General features: G+C 48.1%; 2 protein-coding genes across 2 annotated transcripts; both read left to right on the top strand.

Moving 5' to 3' along the window:
• On the top strand, nucleotides 1-2,146 carry ATP5MC1 (ATP synthase membrane subunit c locus 1). Its single transcript, XM_084301360.1, is given in 6 exon segments — nucleotides 1-205; nucleotides 208-247; nucleotides 369-417; nucleotides 1,057-1,134; nucleotides 1,411-1,586; nucleotides 1,922-2,146. Coding segments are annotated over 6 exon segments (648 nt in total). The 5' UTR covers nucleotides 1-15; the 3' UTR covers nucleotides 2,037-2,146.
• A 1,583-nt stretch (nucleotides 2,147-3,729) lies between these two features.
• Nucleotides 3,730-16,543, top strand: UBE2Z (ubiquitin conjugating enzyme E2 Z). The gene is made up of 7 exons (XM_084301361.1): nucleotides 3,730-4,073; nucleotides 5,608-5,680; nucleotides 7,474-7,661; nucleotides 9,546-9,657; nucleotides 10,264-10,376; nucleotides 10,905-10,995; nucleotides 14,033-16,543. The coding sequence occupies exons 1-7, from the start codon at nucleotides 3,745-3,747 to the stop codon at nucleotides 14,201-14,203; spliced, it is 1,077 nt and encodes a 358-aa protein (XP_084157487.1). The 5' UTR covers nucleotides 3,730-3,744; the 3' UTR covers nucleotides 14,204-16,543.
• The last annotated feature ends 14 nt before the right edge of the window (nucleotides 16,544-16,557 follow it).

The raw sequence follows: 16,557 nt of genomic DNA, 5'->3' as shown, positions 1-16,557 counted from the left end.
GAGAACAGCTGACCAATGGAGACCCGCGTAGCCACACCGCTCTCCCGCCCTGTCCCGCTGTCCCGGATGCTGGTGGGAGGGGACTTGCTCGGCCGCAACCAATGGGGAGCACAAGTAGAGTCCCAGAATGCCGCGCGCGGCGCGCGGCGACAGCCAATGGGCGTGGAGGACGCGCTGGGACACCGCAAGGTGAGCGGGGCGGGGGCGCGCGCTCCTCTCACAGCCGCCGCCAGCGGGAGCCGCGCAGGTGGGGCTGGGGCCGGGGGCTGGGGGAGGCGGGACGCGGGACGCGGGACGGGCGGCGGGGGGGCGGCCGCGGGGCCGCGTTCTGCTCCCCGGTTCATTCGCGGCGCTGTTTTGTCCCGTAGGGAAACCACCATGCAGACCCCCGTGGCGCTCCTCGGCTCTCCGGCTCTGGTACGTGGCGTTCGCTCGGAGAGGGATAACGGCGCTCAGCGGGGATGTGCAGCCGCGGAGGCGTTCCCCGTGGTGCTGGGCTCAGGACGCTGCTTTGGGCAGCCTGAGCTGGGGCGGCGTCGCGTGGACTTGTTCCGCTGTGCGATGAACGAGGAGGGGAAACAAGGTGACCTCTGGTGACCAGAGCGTTACCTACGGCTTTAGGAGGCACGCATCAGCCTGCGGGCCTGAGGTTTTCTTGAATTATAAGATAACTGATTATCGCAGAGATACTCAGTCATCTTTTTGTCTCAAAGTGCGAACTAAGAATAAAACAAATGGAGTCACAACGACTGAACCGTGCAGTAGCAGCAGTGATACTCGCTGTACTGCCGTGCATGGTCTGTGGCAGTATTGCTTGTGGATTTCATCCAACTGGCTAAGCTAGAAATACTCTAAATTAGTACATACAGTCATACAATCATTAACACACACAGCACATACAATCCTTAACATGATTGTTATCAGTCTTGTTTCATTCTTGAGATGTATTTTAAAAAAAATAAAGCAAAACAAGATTGTTCTTCATAAAATATCTGTTTTGAGAATTAGCGTGGACATGTCCAACTATAGGTGTTAATTATCTGTGTTCTGCTTCAGTTCCGGTGCTGTTCCAGGGCTCTGGCCAGGCCTGTTCCAGTGTCTGTTTTCAGCAGGCCTGAGGCTCAGACTGTACAGGTAAGACTCTTATGTGGTACGTTGACTCCTTTATCTCAGTGCTTGCGGTCTGGGGTACTTGATGGTTTCTCCTGAGGTGGAAGAGTAAGTTTGTATATCAAGAGGATAGCTAGTAAGAAGACTTGTCACTGATCTGGGCTAGAAGCTGGCTTAGCAAGTTTGGCTGTTTCCTACTCTCTTGAGTAGCTAATAAATAGTGATTAAGAATTTTATTAAAGGAAGTTTTGTATTTATGATTAAGTGCCATTATTAATATGTATCTTCTGTATCCCGCAGCCAGCCGGTGTTTCCTATCCACAGCTGTCCCGCCGCGAGTTCCAAACTAGTGTTGTCTCCAGGGATATTGACACTGCTGCTAAGTTCATTGGGGCAGGTGCTGCCACAGTTGGGGTGGCTGGTTCAGGAGCAGGTATTGGGACAGTGTTTGGCAGCTTGATCATTGGCTATGCCAGGTAAGTAAGGTGCTAAGCTGGCTTGAATTTATTCCTTTCTTATATCACTAAACTTGTTAGATGGATAGAGCTTTTCCTAGAATATATGTTCAACTCCACATGTGTAGTGTGTATAAGCAGATACTGTGTTTAAGTGAAGCAGTCCTTTCTCATTCCAGCCATTGGCTGCCTGCCATAAATCTGGTTTGTGCTCCAAAATTTTTTGACTGTATGGCATAATCCTGGCTTTTGGTGATATGAGGTCTGTTTGTTTTGTTTTCCACTCAGCATGGATCTATTTTTTCTTCTTCTTTTTTTTTTTTTTTTTTTTTTTTTCCCCCTTGTGTCCCATGCAGGAATCCATCTCTCAAGCAACAGCTTTTCTCCTACGCCATCCTGGGTTTTGCCCTGTCTGAGGCCATGGGTCTTTTCTGTTTGATGGTGGCATTCCTTATCCTCTTTGCTATGTGACAACTTCTGGCCCTGGCTGTGGCTTTCATCACTTTGTCCTCTGCAGTTTGAGTCTGCTTCCATCAGAGTGTTCGAGGCTGATAATTAAAGAAAAGATTTCTCTAAATAAACTGGTGGCTTTATTTTTTTCTTATGCTCTGGTCCATCAGTGCGGAAGCTCCTGGGGGTCATTTTTGTATAAGTTGAACAATGTTATATCCTAAGTATAGGGGTACCCACAGAGAAAGCAGCAGGGAGATGTGAAATGGTGGTGAGAAGAAAGGATGATAATAAATACAAAGGCAGCCAGATAAGAGAGGATGTCCTTGAACAGCTCAAACAATGCATCAAATTTTCAGAAATCCCAAGAAGTTTTGCCCTAGTAAAGCAAATACTTATATGAACTGATAAAGCATTGTTTTCTCTGCACACTATTAATGAAAATGCTATATCCACTTTATTTTGCGAAGGAAATATTGAAAAGGTGATGGGTACAGATGAGTGTACTTAGAATTGTAGTGTATTAAGGGCATTTGGAAAATTAAATAAACAGTAAATACACAAGGATTTACCATATCATCTGAATTTTCTTTCACAAAGAAGAGCTGGTTTCAAGGTCACACTATTCATAGGCTTCTTCAAAGCATCGGTTTAAGCAAAGGACCACAGCTGTGGTCTTCCCCAACAGTTTTATGCCTCAGTTGTTGTTGAGATTGGAGTACACTAGGCAAGAGAAGTTTTAAAATCTAACCTGAATCTTGGACCTTGCGGTAAGTCAGCTGTGCCTTTAAGGAAGGTAGGAAGGTGACCATTTGAGAAGCTTGTCTGGTTATCTGCTTTAGGTAATTGAATTAATGCAGCTGCCGTGTATACTAAAGCCTCTGAAGCATGGTTGTGACCTCCTTGGGGATGGGAGCGGGGTACAGTAACTGTCCTCCTTTGCAAGAGCTGCTTGTGCCCTGTGAGGGTAAGGGGGTGAGACAAGGATTTTGACTTGTGCTTAAGAACAAACAGACAAAAACCGTCCTTGAGACTATTTGGAGAAGAGTGGCTCTGAAACCAAAAAGAGCCCAGAGGAGACTCACTGGCTGAAGAAGGGGAAAGATTCTTTGCAGTCAGATGGTCTGGCTGCTAGGGACAAACGCGTAATTGTGCAGAGGAGCAGTCTGTCCTCTCTGCCCTTTTGTCTACTCTGAGGCTCAGCTTTTGTCTTAACGCTGCCAAGCAGCATCCCGCGCTGCAGCAGCAGAAACCCCTCCTGGCACAGGGGGTGATCCACGAGCAGGGCGGCCCCGTCCCGGGGGGGTGCGGGAGCGGCCCGGGGCCGTGCTGGGCGTCCGCCCTGCCGGGGGCTCGGCCTGGCCCCGCGGGCCGAGGCGGGCGGGACGCGAGGCCGCCGCGGGAGCCGCTTCTCTGCGGCCCCTCCCGCGCCGCCGCGGTTGGGAGCTCGCGGCCTCCGGGGGCGGTGCGGGGAGGCCGCCGCCCGCTAGGGGGCGCTGTGCCCTGCGAGGGGGAGGGAGGGAGGAGGTGTCTCCGCGGAAGGGCGGCTCTGGCGCCGGGGGGAGGCTCCGCGGTCGCTCGGGGGAGCTCGCGCCGGTAGCGGGAGGGGGCCCGGGGGAGGCGGCGCTCTGGCCGGCGAGCGGCGGAGGCGCGAGGGGGCGGCCCCTCTGGCCGGACGACTCGGTGGTGCCGAGGCCCGGAAGCGGCGTTCCCCGAGGCCGGGCGCGGAATGGCGGAGAGTCCGGCCGCCGAGGAGGCGGCCCCGGCCCCGGCCGCGGTGCTGGCGGCGGGCGGCGGCGGCGGCGCCTCGGCCGGCCCCGGCGGCGGCGCGGGGAGCCCCGGTGTCTTCATCCCCGCCGAGCTGTGGGCGGCCGCGGGCTTCGGCGCCGCTCCGGCCAGTGCCGGCGTCGCCCCGGGGAGCGGCGGAGCCCCCATCGCCGCTGCGGCCGCAGCCGCGGGCGCCGCGCTTCTCACGCACTCCGCCTTCTGGGACCCCACGGTCAGCGGCGACTGGGACAGCGAGCGGCCCAGCCCGGCCTGCCTCCTGCGGATCAAACGGTGAGAGTCGCCCCCGCCGCCCGGGGGCCGAGCCCCGGAACGCGGCGGAACCGTCGGGCTCGCGGCCGCTGCTCCCGGGGCGCCGGTCACCGTGCCCCGGGCCTCGCCGCCCCCTCCCCGCTGGGCCCGGGGACGAAGCCCGGGGCGGCCCCTGGGCACCGCCGCGCCCCGGGGCTTTCCTGAGCGCGGGCCCCGGGCCTGGTCTCGCCCAGGCGCTCGGGCGAGGGCGGCTCCCGTACCGCAGCCGCCCCGGAGCCGCAGAGCTGCGCGCCGCCACCCCGGGCAGCTTCCTTGGGCTGCTCTTGCCGGTGCCCGTGGCCGCTGAGCGCTGCCCAGATCCTGCCCCCGGGCTTGCCGCCTGCTGCTTCCAGACGCTGTTAAACGGGGAGGGGAACGGGCTTCTCGCCCGGCCCCCACCAGCAGCCTGGTGGAGGTTTGCAAGGCGTTTATCCTAAACTTCCAGTAGTGAGCCTCTTTCCTGGTGGTGCCCACCTAGTTGTCTGCTCCCACTCTGTAAATAACCATCTAGTTAAATCTGGTGTGTTGATAGCCTTTGATGTTATGAGCAACGTGGTCTTTTATTGTTAGAAATACTGGCAACGTTTCAACAAGCTCTTCCTCTTCCTTCAGAGCAAGTATTGCTGCCTGCTGGGCTCTTGCCCATCCTTGTCCTGTTGCCTGTTCTAGAGCTTGTATAATGTCTTCCAAAGATGGCACCAGGTGTTTTGTCAGTTTCCGATCCAAATGCTGAGCTGTGGTTGCTTCCTGAATGGGAAGGTCTAGTGATAGCTTGTCCTGGAGCTCGGTGCAGCCCTGATTATGGGGGGAACCTTTTGGCAGTAAAAGGTGGTGGGTATCAATCAGTCTATCTGTGAACTACACAGACCTGTATGGGATTTGTTATTTTTCAGTTTAGTTAGTCCAGGAAACAAGGGCATTGTGATGAAGTTGCATGTATATACATCCTCATAATGCTTGAACCTACTGTTCGATTAAAACCAAATCTGACAGAGCAGTTATATTCTCAAAGACAGTTGAGTCACTGTATGTTTGGGGAAAACAAGTGACTGGGTATACAAAAGGGATCCTGTAGATAGTCTGAGTGGGGAGAGAGAAAACATGGGGGGGGGAAAGTTGACTGTTAAGCAACAAAATTCACCTGAGGGAAGTTTTACGTGCTTACCTTAGGAGAAGTTTATGGTTGGAGTTTTATATGCTGGAGTTGATCTGTGGTATAACACGAGGCAGCAGGTAGTCAGGGTGTGCTCGGGCTGATGTCTTGCTTATCGACCAAGTGAATGCTCCGTGTACTCTTGAACAGCCTCAACTATTGTTTAGGACAAGTTAAGAGAGCTCAGCCAGAAAACAGTCAGACTAAAGAAAAAGAACATCTTTTACTCTGAGTTACAGATTTCCATCTTTAAAATCTGTGCCTTTGCATCTGTACACAGATTTGTCATCTAGAACATTCCATGCATCAAGGGCTGATGAACGTCAAGGGAGATCCTGACTAATTTCTGTTTCCTTTGTTCAGGGATATCATGTCCATTTACAAGGAACCACCCCCAGGAATGTTTGTTGTGCCTGATCCCCATGACATGACCAAGGTAAGAGAAGATTGGGAACTGCTTCAGCTTCATGCTCTTCTGCGTGTTGCTGTTGACAGCTGCTCTGAAGATTCTCCTGAGTATTTCCGTAACATTTTGAGAGAAGTCAGGGGGAATCTTGTAAGAGCACAATGCACCTCTGGTTTTCTTGGTGATACTGAGATGGGCTGCATTTTAAATGGGAGGATGCTGTCAAGGAAACTAGCTTTGTGGAGAGAGAACATCACAGCAATCTGAGGAGTTTCCACAGATAAAGCCAGCACTGTTTTGTGGCCGTATGAACTCTAGTGGAGTGCTGTCCCAGACTGTTTTATTCTACTGATGTTTGAAAACAGTCAATAGAGCAGCTCAAAGAAGAGACTTGCTCTGTGGAAAGCTGTCAGCCATGGGGAATTTCTCGAGGAGTTGGAAATGAGAAGCACCTACCAGTTGCAGACAGTGCTGGAGTATCTGTAACCCACCTGTGCAAGGTGGAGGTGTTTAACTGTTGTGAACTGGTAGTGGGATTTGTCTCTGGGCCCAGATCCCGTCCTGCTGTGGAGCTGCCTGCCTGGTTCTCACCGGTACCAGGATCTCGTGCAAGTCCAACCTGCACAGCCACTTCCACCACGGTGTCTCTAGTGCACCTGTCCCTAGGGGCCGGCATGTCTATGGCCTCTCCTGCCCCAGTTCTTCCCCTCCTGGCTTCCTGGCTGTAGGGAGTTTCCAAAACTGGGAATTTCCAATTACGTCTGAGGGAGTGCAGTGATCTGGGAGGGTGAGGATGCTCAGTGTTTGTGATCCAGTGCATTCCTTGTCTGGTGCTGCCCTTTTTCCAGCCAGTGTCACCTCATCTGGCTGTGCTGGTTTCTGAGAAAGTTGTGTGTGCGTGTGTGTGGGGTTGCTTTTGGTTTCTCTGTTGTGCACTTCTCCCACCCCCCTGACAAACTTGGCACGCCCAGTAGAAACACCTCCAGGCTCAGGGCTCTTGGCCTGTTGGAGCTAGCACAGAGGAAGGGGCTTTGCACAGACAACTGCTGCCTGGGGCGTTTGGCTCAGTTCTGGCTTCCCTTGGCTTGGAAGCCGCAGGTGCCAAAATGCCCATCAATTGAAATGCAGGTTTGTAGAACACCAGCCTTGGGGCTTTTAACTAAAATCCTAGGCTAAGTAAGAGGATCATTTAAGGAAGATTGCTTGGATCACTTTGGGAGGATGGAAAAGGAGAAAGTTTCCGTAAGAGCCCAGTGGGAGAAGATTTCCTGGTATACTATTGAGATTTTTGAGGGTAATTAGCATGGGGAGGATAGGGTCTTAACTTCAGATCCTGGCAAAGAATTTGACTGGTTACAATACGACCAAATCAGCACAAGACTGTAAAATTGAGAAATTGAGGATTATTCCAGTATTGGCAGAAATTCTGACATTTTCTTTCTAAAACTAGCTATATATTTTTTTTCATATGTGAAATCTTTTTTTTTTTTAAAGCAGAGCTTACCAGCCGAACTGTGATCTTCTCCATTTGGGCTGTATAGAGATATATGGGAGGGGAGGCAGCTGTTGTGGACTCTGGCCAAACTTCACGTTGGAAGCACATTGAGTGCGGCAGAGGGGAGAGAAGTGCACAGCAGTGGCTCCCTCTGATGAGGGAAGGAGGGAGGGTTAAGTATGGCCCGTGTATGGTGTGTGCTTGTGAAAGATGCTGCATCCATACTGCTGCCTGGGTGGAGGTTTCTTGCCTTCCGTGGGCTTTGTTGAGGATTTGAGGGTGCTGCACAGTTTTGAAGTGGTGCGCAAGATGGGCTTTTGTTTTCCAGATTCATGCATTGATCACAGGCCCATTTGACACGCCTTATGAAGGGGGTTTCTTCTTGTTCCTGTTTCGCTGTCCTCCAGATTATCCTATCCACCCACCAAGGGTCAAACTGATGACAACAGGAAATAACACAGTGAGGTTTAACCCCAACTTCTACCGCAATGGGAAAGTCTGCCTGAGTATTCTAGGGTAAGAAGAGACTTTGGCTATTTTGGTGGGAAACCAGGAGGTAGCTGCAGGTAGTGTTCTGCCTCATGCATCTTTCTCAATGCACAGTGCCCTGATCTTGCCCCAGACGTGTTCGATGCACGTTTATGCTTCTGTAAAATCATGTGCTAGATCAGAGTCATAAAGCAGCACAAGTTCCTTTGAAATAAGAATCTAATTTGTCTTTAAAAGAGCCTGAGAATGGAGCAAGGGAAGCACGGAGCTCAGTGGACACTGCTGTTTTTCTTCTTCCCCTTGCAAAGTCTTGGCCTGAGCACTGTGTTTCTTCTGCTCTTGCACTTTGCAACCCGATCCTTAATGCTGTCTGTATGTAGGTTTTTGCGGTTTTAATTTCCTTTCTCCATGTGGCTTTAAAAATAAATAAATAAGATTAAAAGCCACTAAGAACTTCCTTGAGAGCCATTTGACTGCTCTGGGCTTCCACCTACATGTACGTGGGGCTGAGCGGTGGGTGTAATGACTTGCAAGCACTGCTCCCATGCTGCCTGTTCAAGCAGGCTCCACTGCTGCAGATGCTTGTTACTCACGTACTTGATTTTCAAACACGTGAAAGTTCTGTTTGATCCAGTGGCTCTTAGGGTTCCACCAGAGGAACTGTGGCCATAGTGTGATATTCCTAATGCCAGCTGTGACAGTTTAATCTGCCAATAAAGAAAGATTTTTGCTGAGACTCTAGACTGGTGCAGCTGGGGTGTCAGTGTCACTTTCCCTTGGCTGCAGACAGATACAGGCAGCCAGGTGGCGAAGGTAGCTTGAATTGCTGTAGGAATTTTATCAAACAAAATCTGAGCATTGATGCAGTTTATAACGTTGTCTTTGCTGGGATCATTTCTGGAGTTCTCTGCATGAGCCCCTTAAACGACAGCTGGTCCAAGTAGTTGCTACTTGTCAGCTGATAGTTAATGGTCCATGGCTGGGTGAGAGAGACAGTGTGCTGGGAAACATCTCGCTCTGTGAGGTTTGTGATCCAGTAAGCTGGATGCCAATGCCTGTGAAGCACTAAGGTGTGTTGGGCACATCCATACCTTGGGGGTCTGAAGGCCCAGCAACTTCCATGCAAGCTGCATTGTTGCTCATGCAGTGTAGCCGTGTCTTGAAGAGTGAATAAAGAGTCTCAGCCTTGGCAGAAATGGGAAGCTGTGAGTGAAGGGATTTAGGAAGAGGATATATGGGTCAGTACATCCTTGTTCAGCTCACTGGGAGACAAGTCTGTATCTGGAACTAGGATGTTAAGGGCAAGCAGCAGAATGGCTTTTCCTGATCACGTTTGTCTATTCAGAGTTTTTTGCTACCTTGTATGTATTAAACGGATACCTCGTTCTTACAGCAGAGCATCGATTAGTGTTTTTGGTGGCAGACTTTGTGCTGAATGTCTGCATTACAAACTGCAACAGTGATGGTCTTGTTCAAGTCTTCAGAGTTAGATTTCAGTTTTTAAGAGTTGCAGGCTTTGATTTATTGTAGTGCTGGTAGGATGTGTTGCTTCAGGGTGCTGTGTGAGATGATAACCATAGTTTTAAGGTGCCCTGTAAAGTGTTTGGAAATGTTACTTTTGCTCAGCTCATGTGTGGTGCCCTGTGTATGTTGGCAGCAAAGTTCACCAGCCTGCTGCATGGCTGAAGCTAGCATACTCATCTGGCTGAGAGAATAAACTGCCTTCAACCTGAAAACTTTCTTAGTGTCCAGTGCTTTGTATATCTGTAGCAGCTGTTGCTTTTTCTGTCATATTTCTGTAAGCTATAGAGGTAGTTTCACAAGCTTTTTGATCTTTGGTAGTTGGAGGGATGGTGGTCACTTGGCTGGTCCTGTGTTGTTAATTGATGCTCTTCTGTTTTGATGCCTCAGCACTTGGACCGGGCCCGCATGGAGCCCAGCACAGAGTATCTCTTCGGTCCTCATCTCCATCCAATCTCTGATGACTGAGAACCCCTATCACAATGAACCCGGCTTTGAGCAGGTGAGACCTGAAGGTGGATCATCTCTGGTTCTGCAGCTATTCGTGTGTTCACTCTAAACCTTGCTCCTAATGGCAAATTCTGCTCTGGAAATGGGGGAGAAAACCGGGCTATGTCACGTGGCTCCTTTACAGCTTGCTTTGCCTCTAGTCAGATCTTGAGGAGGAGTTGCAACCCAGCTCTGTACTGGAGGCTGCTTAGCTCTTGTATGTGTTAAGTAACAGAAGAACAAGAGGCATTCATGAAGTTGCTGAGGAGATGGGATGGCTTTTCATTTCTCTGCTATGTGGCTCCTAATATGGCTTTCTTGAGATATAACATCATGCGGGAAACAAACTGCTCAGGTTTTTGTGTCTCCAGCATCCAAGAGAGGCAGGTTGCTGTGCTGACTTTATCAGCTGTCTGTCTCCACAGCTGTGTGAATCCAAGGCTCTTTAGACTTGGGAAATCTTCCCAGCTTTTCATTTGCAGTGTAAGTTAGTTCAGTGTACACAAAACAGACAATGCTGTAGTGGGTTCTTGCGTTAGTGAAATTCATCGGGCCCATGAGAGAGAGACAAAGAATGATTCCAGTCACATGGACTTACTGGCCCAAATTCTGTTTCCAGGAGAGGCACCCCGGGGACAGCAAGAACTATAATGAGTGTATTCGGCATGAGACCATCCGAGTAGCAGTGTGTGACATGCTGGAAGGAAAGTGTCCCTGTCCTGAGCCACTACGGTATGGAAAGGAGGCAGGGAGGGAACATAAGAAAGTGGGTGTGGGGAAGCAGGTTAAAGTTCTCTGGTTGCCCTTCCTGAGAACTGCTACAGGAAAGAGCAAGTCTTTAACTCATCCTGGTGCAGTGAAGAGTGGTTTTATTTCTTTTGAAATGGGTGGCTGCATCTGTGCGGTGCCCAGGAGCTGTACATTGACAAAGGCTGTGATACTGTGCACACTGGCTGCATCCTCTGACTTTTTTGAGGATAAATGTGCCTTCTCTTAGAGAAAAAAAATAAAAATCTGAGGGAGAGAAAAGCAAAGCTGTTGTGAAACCACATGCAGAATCTGTTCGGCTACAGTAGCAGTGCTGTATTTTGTTTTGATCTGTGTCTTGCCTCGCTGTATCCAGCCAGTTGTCTGGGATGCCCTGTGTGGGTTGAGCTGTGCTGATTACATGGACTGCTGCTCAGTGGGGTGTTGCAGCCCTGAATGATGTGACCATTGTAACACTGTCATTCTCTGACTGTTTGCTCTGATTGTGTTCAGGGGTGTAATGGAGAAATCCTTCATGGAATACTACGACTTCTATGAAGGGGTGTGCAAAGAGAGACTTTATCTCCAAGGTCAGACAATGCAGGTGGGTGGCAGACAACTTTCTTGTTGATTCAGAATTTTGATTCAAAATACCTGAAGTCACTTGTAGTTAGTGATAGACAATTGCAATGGGTGATGTGCAACAACTAAATGTATGTGGGGTGGATTTGGACCTTTTTCTATCAACTGTACGTTTCAACTTTGGATTAACTATGGAACCTGAGACCTGAGACATTCCTGTGAATAAAAAGCTACCTCTCCCAAGTCCAGCATAGGCACACGGTGTTTTCAAGGCTGTTAGAGTTCTTTCAGTGCTGAACCTGGGTCACTCTCAAGGCAAGCAGGTGGTGCTTTGGGCAGTGGAATCAGTACAGTTTGTTTTCATGTGGATTTGGGGTTAAGCAGGGGAGGCACATGTAGGTTATCCAGTCCTGGTGACAACTGAACTCTATTGCAACGTTTTCCTGTTGAGACACCAGTGGGATTTCGTTTTCTGAGGTGTCATTGCTCATACAGTAGAGAGGAACTTTTCTCTGGAACTCCTTGTTCTCTCAGATGAGGTTGAAAGTGGCTGGCTGGCTGGCTGAGACTAAAAGTTCCTGGAGGAGGAAGGAGTGGGGGGAACAGTGACAATATGGCAGACACATATAGACAGGTTGAACAAAGGAGCTTATTTCTGCAGGGAAGTACAGTTTAAAGAATAGGTTGCCAAGCCATTTGCATATGCACATGTCTTCCTCCCTCATCAGGCACCTCTTGTTTGACTCATTGAGAAATTACACTGTTAAGAAAAGATGGAGGCGATTGGTTTAACGATCTAGCGTCTCTAAAGATCCTTCTTTCCTGTGTACCATCATTGACTGTTTAATTCATAAAATGAAAGCACTCCTAAAACAGGAGAGTTCATGTTTGAAGTGAGAAATTCGCATAATCATGATCTGCGACAGACATACCTACAGAGTGCTGAACAGAGAGGCTGCAGTTTGTTGAGGGTAGAGGATTGTAAGGTGTGGCCAACTCTTCTTTATTCTTCAAGGATACAGGGCTCAGTTGCTTTCTCCATGGGTTTATGAAGAACACTGACCTGGTACTGTGTTGTGCTCAGTTCCCAGAGATAGTGACTGCCTCGGTCTGTTTTCTGCTTGCTTGTAAATAGTAGTACAGGAAGTATGAACACAACATGCTGGAGAGATGCCATTGTTGTCTTTGTTACCCAATATTTAAAATGAAGTCACTCCATGTTCAGTATCAGTTTAGTGCTTGCCAAATGTGCTGCCTGGTTAACTCTGGGGCTGCGTGTTGGCTTGCACCAAAGAACTGCATCTGATGGGACAGGGTAAATTCCACCACCACCTTGTATAGCTCTGGCAACGTGTCTTTAACCAGGAGTAGGGTTAAAAGCAAAAAGTATTAAAGCAGCTGGGTGCCTTGATGAAATGACAATAGCAAGGCTTTAATTTGGAAAGGGTCTGTAGCACTAATATAAAGTGTGGTCAAGTCTTTGGCCTCTGGATTTTAGAGGCTTTCATTTGTAATATTTTCCTGTCTCTTGGAAGTGAGCATGAGACCCAATCTTTGAAGTAGGTATGGTTTCAGAAAGGGTGAATTTTGCCTGACTGATCTGATGTCCTACAGTGAAATCACTGCATTGGTGGGTAAGGAAGAGTTAATGAGGTAATGTACTGTGACTTCTGTAAGGCCTTTGACATGGTCCCGCACATCCTTGTCTCTCAGTTGGAGAGATGGATTTGGTGGATGGTCTATTCACTGGATAAGGAGTTGGCTGGATGGCTGCATACAAAGAGTTACAGTCAGCGGCTCAATGTCCGGATGGAGACCAGTGGTACGTGGTGGCTCTCAGGGCTCCATATTGGTACTGGTACTGTTAAATATCTTTATCAATGGCAATGTGACGGAGTGCACCCTCAGCGAGTTTGCAGGTAACATAAGGGAGGCTGAGTGGTGCGGTTCATATGCTAGAGGAGAGGGATACCATCTAGAGGGACTTTGACAGGCTTGAGAGGTGGACCCATGTGAATCTCATAAGTTCAAGGCCATGTGCAAGGGTTGAGGCAATCACTAGTATCAGTACAGACTGGGTGATGATAAACGGATTGAGCAGCCCAGTGGAGAAGGACTTGGGGATATTGGTGGATGAAAAATTGTACGTGAGCTGGCAATGTGTGCTTGCAGGCCAGAATGCCAATTGTATCCTGAGCTACATAAAAAGAAGTGTGGCCAACAAGTTAAGGGAAGTGATTCTTGTCCTCTACTCTGCTCCCATGAGACCCCACCTGGAGTACTACATTCAGCTCTGGGGCCCCCAGCAGAAGAAAAATGTAGACTTGTTAGAGCAGATCCAGAGGAGAGCCACAAAAATGATCAGAGGGCTGGAACACTTCTCCCATGAAGAAAGGCTGAGTTGGGGTTGTTTAGCCTTGAAAAGTCTCAGGGGAGACCACATTGTGACCTTTTAATACTTGAGGGGTTATAAGAAAGATGTAGAGAGACTTTTTACCAGGGCTTGTAGTGGTAGGACAAGGGGTAATGGTTTTAAAATAAAAGAGGGTAGATTTAAATCAGGCATAAGGAAGAAATTCTTTGCGATGAGGGTGGTGAGGCACTGGAACGCATTGTCCGGAGCAATTGTGGGTGCTCCATCCTTGGAAGTGTTCAAGGCCAGGTTGGATGGTCTAATGAAAGATGTTGCTGCCCATGGCAGGGGGGTTGGAACTAGGTGATCTTTAAAAGTTACTTCCCATACAAACCATTTTATGATTCTATTAAATAGTTTGCTTCTTCAAGCCTGCTAGGAGAAATCCACTTCATATCTGCTTGGCCTTTTAGCTGCCTTTGAAGTTTGCTTGGGTGTGTAAGGTTTCCCAAAAGACTCCAAACAGAAAATACCTGCAGTCCTCGACCTCTACCATGACACTGTTTAGAGGCCCCTTGGTCACATGACAGGATTTAACCTTTAACTATTTGTTTGTTGCCCAGTTACTGTACAGCTTTCTTATTTTTACTTCTTGCCAGAATGATAAAGGTCTATATTAATATATTTATCTATGGCTTCCTTCCAGGATCCTTTTGGTGAAAAACGAGGCCACTTTGACTATCAATCCCTATTAGTCCGTTTGCAAGGAATTCGGCAGAAGGTGCAAGAGAAACATCAGCAGGCAAATACAGAAATAGACTCTGAGAGCAGCTCCTCTGAGACAGAGACAGACGCTCAAAGTTGCTCCAAAGCCTAGAGCTGCGTTACCAGTGGAGAGGCCAAGCTGTGGGAATGTTGTCTTCATGCTAGAGTACCCCTGACAGACTCAACAACCAAACCAATGCCAGAGTGGAGAGAACTACAGGATGTCTTCTTCTGTCTCCTTTTACTGCTCTGGTGGATAACGCTGAATGAGAAGACTTCATGCTAGACAAAGCCAAGCTTGTGACAGGCTACTCTTAAAAGGTACTTACTCTGATAGAAAGCCAGAGCATGTGGCATCAGGTTATTTTTTGAAAATATCTACACTGGTTATTTTTTTTGTCTCCATTTGATTAAAGAATGAGATCTAGACTGCGACTCCTCTTTACAGCTTTTCTGTTCCTAGACAGTGAGCCCTTCCCTGGGGCCATGCTGAATACAGAGCTGTAGCGGTGGGAGCGCTCTGATGAGTCTGGGGTGTGACAGGGCCCAGGCACTATGTGCCTGGATGAAACCTTTTTCCGCAGGTTGGGAGAGATGGAGCCTCTGCTCTGTTGAGCCCATCTACCTAATGTCTTTCTTCTAGATGCTGTTCTAGACAGACCAAAGATAAAGAGCAGTGGTGGAATCTGGGCTCCTTTCTGAAGGCTTTACACAAGCCCTGGGTGACTTTGTCCACTGAGACTTTAGGCACAAAGGGTAGGATGAAAAGTGGAAACTGCAAGAATCCATTAATTGAATGCATATGTGTTCATCCTGGTGTTTTGGGAAAGGGAGAGTGAGAAAAACATTGGTTCAGAGATGGGGGGGGCACTAAAAATAAATCTACTTTGTCTAAATCTTTAAGGTTTTTATTTGAATTTAGTATTCTAGAAATATTTTATTCTGGCTGCTCTGTTTGGAGCTGTTCCTTAACTGAAGTAATTCTCACTTTCCACCTCTCTAGTCAATGTAATATTTTATTTTCCTCCCCCTTTCTTTACTACCACCTCATTCCCCACTGGTACCTTGATCCATCAGATTGAAATGCTAGAATAAGGGGCAAAATCTAGCTAAGGAAGCCACTGTTTCTGGGTGGAGCTTTTCAGAGGTGTACACCTAGTTACTGACTGAAATTCCTTTGCCAAACTTGGCTGAGTACAAGCTAGACAAGTGTTGTAAAGTTAACACTTCGGTGCTTTGAATGTTTTAGACAGCAGCTTTTTACTGCCAGGGGCAAGTGTGTCAGAGAAGTATCTGCTAGCTGCGAGTACAGTTACAGCAGAGATGTATTCAGTGCAAGTTGGATGGAGAATAAATACAAACTTTCTTCAGGTAAAAGATCCTGGTGATGATTGATTGCAGTAGTAAAATGTTTCATTAATAAATAGCTTAATCTACTTTTTTTCGTAGGAGCTTTGATAGAAAGCACAAAGTTGCACATTATCCTAGGCCCTCTCCTTAAACAACTTCCACCAGTGTGGCTCTATTTCAGACTCCCACTGGTGGTGGGAGAATGTCCAATGGTCATCCTTGTGTTTTGTTTTTTAAGAAAACACAACCATAGAAGTAAGGGTCAGAAAACCCTTGCCATGCAATGTACAAAAAGGCAATGTCCCATATATCACTGAATTATTTAATTATTTTCAGTCTCTGATTTATATCAACTCGTGTAGAAGTCAGAAGCCTGCACACTGCTCCTTAAGCAGCTCTGATACGCTAAAAGGTGGAAACATTTCTGAACTGTAAGTGTGCCATTTAACAACTTGGGAACCTTTCCCTTTTAGCAAGCAACACCCCCAGGGTCTGTCATTGGTATGAGTCTGACTTAAACCCTGTCTTCCCTCAAGGGAAAGCTAAACTTACATAGGACTCACTCAACACATACACCAGGTGAGAGTAAATAAAGCTGTGTTCACCTTGAAATAAGGTCTCAGGAGGCAGCAGGATCTCCTGGGAAGTCATGAGCTGTATGCTACACTTCCGCCTCTGTAATTCCATTGTAAATGTCACGTTGTTTGTCACCATTCAGTAGCATTGTGGATAGAGCTGTGACTCTGCTGCCTTCTAAAGGCAGAGCTGGTTCTGAAATCTGTTTGTGATGCATGTGGCGTTACCATCCACTGATACAACAAAACAAGAAAATGCCTTATTGTGGACACTATTCACATAACTAGCATGTGGCTGTAAAAGAGAAGTATTAGTTTTATAGCTCTCATGTTGTCTGTCCTACCATTTCTGAATGTTTCCATTTCAAAGTGACAATCCTCAAATGACTGCTCTAGGCAGAGATGTTTTAGCAACAGATTTTTAGACCTAATTGAGTTGAAATATATGCACAAGAGTCACTCTAAGATACCTTGTTTATATACTATTGTACATAAGATTTTTTTTTTGTGCAATAAAGTTTGTTTTGGCAGAATCTAGACT

Source organism: Netta rufina, assembly GCF_964035555.1.
Source record: "Netta rufina genome assembly, chromosome: 24".
Taxonomy (NCBI): Eukaryota; Metazoa; Chordata; class Aves; order Anseriformes; family Anatidae; genus Netta; species Netta rufina.
Note: the sequence above shows the minus strand (reverse complement) of the source record. Positions and strands in the feature narration are given on the sequence as shown.